This window comes from Bison bison, unplaced genomic scaffold (genome assembly GCF_000754665.1).
Source record: "Bison bison bison isolate TAMUID 2011002044 unplaced genomic scaffold, Bison_UMD1.0 scf7180017864053, whole genome shotgun sequence".
NCBI classification, from domain to species: Eukaryota; Metazoa; Chordata; class Mammalia; order Artiodactyla; family Bovidae; genus Bison; species Bison bison.
In genome coordinates this window covers 2,019,653-2,020,716 of record NW_011494625.1, presented here as the reverse complement: position 1 = coordinate 2,020,716, position 1,064 = coordinate 2,019,653, and the positions used below count along the sequence as shown (strand labels likewise).

At 66.9% G+C, this 1,064-nt stretch overlaps 1 protein-coding gene across 1 annotated transcript in view; it reads right to left on the bottom strand.

Moving 5' to 3' along the window:
* Nucleotides 1–322: 322 nt before the first annotated feature.
* The window catches only part of RREB1 (ras responsive element binding protein 1), a 113,427-nt gene continuing 112,685 nt past the window's right edge, over nucleotides 323–1,064 (bottom strand). Inside the window, exons 18-19 of the mRNA XM_010835882.1 lie at nucleotides 691–887; nucleotides 323–407 (exon numbers count right to left, since the gene is read on the bottom strand). Coding sequence (XP_010834184.1) covers nucleotides 323–407; nucleotides 691–887 — 282 coding nt within the window. The remainder of the gene's footprint in view (nucleotides 408–690; nucleotides 888–1,064) is intronic.

The following is a 1,064-nucleotide window of genomic DNA, read 5'->3' as shown; positions in this document are numbered from 1 at the left end:
GGCACGGCGGAGGCCAGTGCCGGGCAGGCAAGCGGGCCCTCCTCCCGTCCTGGGTCTGTGGCTTCCTGCCAAGCGAACTGGGCAAGGAGTGCCCGCTGGTTTCTTATTTAGGACACCGCCTTGGCAGCCAAGAATCGGAGGGGCCGGTTTTATTATTGTTAGACAGTAACCTTCAATTTCAAGTTTAAAATTAACCTGGCCCTCTGGCCGAGCCAGGCCGCTCCGGGAGCTGGGGGTGGGAAGGGCCCTGGGCGGCCTGGCACCCGGGGCAGGGCGGCGGTGGGGTGGCGCGCCCCAGGGTCCTGCTTGCTCCTCAGCCCCTTCAAGGGGCCTTCGGGGTCTGTGCCTCGGGCAGCGGGACTCTCGGGTGGCTTGTGTGCAGGCTGCAGTAGGCACGGGGTGGGGGGCTGGGGGGAGCCCCCAGAGGGGCCCGGGTCAGCCTGGTCCTCTGTTCCTCGGAGGGGGGCTGGGCTCTCACGTGTCCCAGCTGCTCAGCTGGTCCCTGAGCTCCCGGGGGGGCCACAGTGCCCACCCTCTCTGGGTGCCCACCTGCACCCCAAGTAGAGAGAAACCAGCTCTGCCTCAGAGGAGCTTGTGATAGGAGGCTAGGCTGGGGGTCCCCCTGGGCTGTGAGTGCGTGTGGGGGTCTGAGGGAAGCCGGGGAGCTCACGGGGCCCCCTCCCGCCTCACCAAAGCTCCAAGGCCACCTCGGGCCAGCCTTGAGCCCGCAGCTCTGGATCACAGAGCATGGGGGCTCGTGCTCCGGGACCCTTGTCTGCAGGGAGCAGCTGGCTGGGGTTGAGTGCCTGTACTTCCCAGTCTCCCAGGCGGTAGGACACGGGTGCCTGGGTTTGGGGGTACGAGGGGAGGCCTGTCCTCCTCCATCCCTGAGGGCAGAGACCTGTGGTTCACGCTGCAGGGAGAAGGCGTCCTCAGAGGTGACGAGACCTGAGCTCCTCCCGCATGCGTGTCTGCCAGCAGGTCCCGGGCTGAGAACGCTGTGTATTACCCCGTGGAGTCTGCACGGCTATCCCTGGAGGTGGGCACCGTGGTCACCCCCTCCT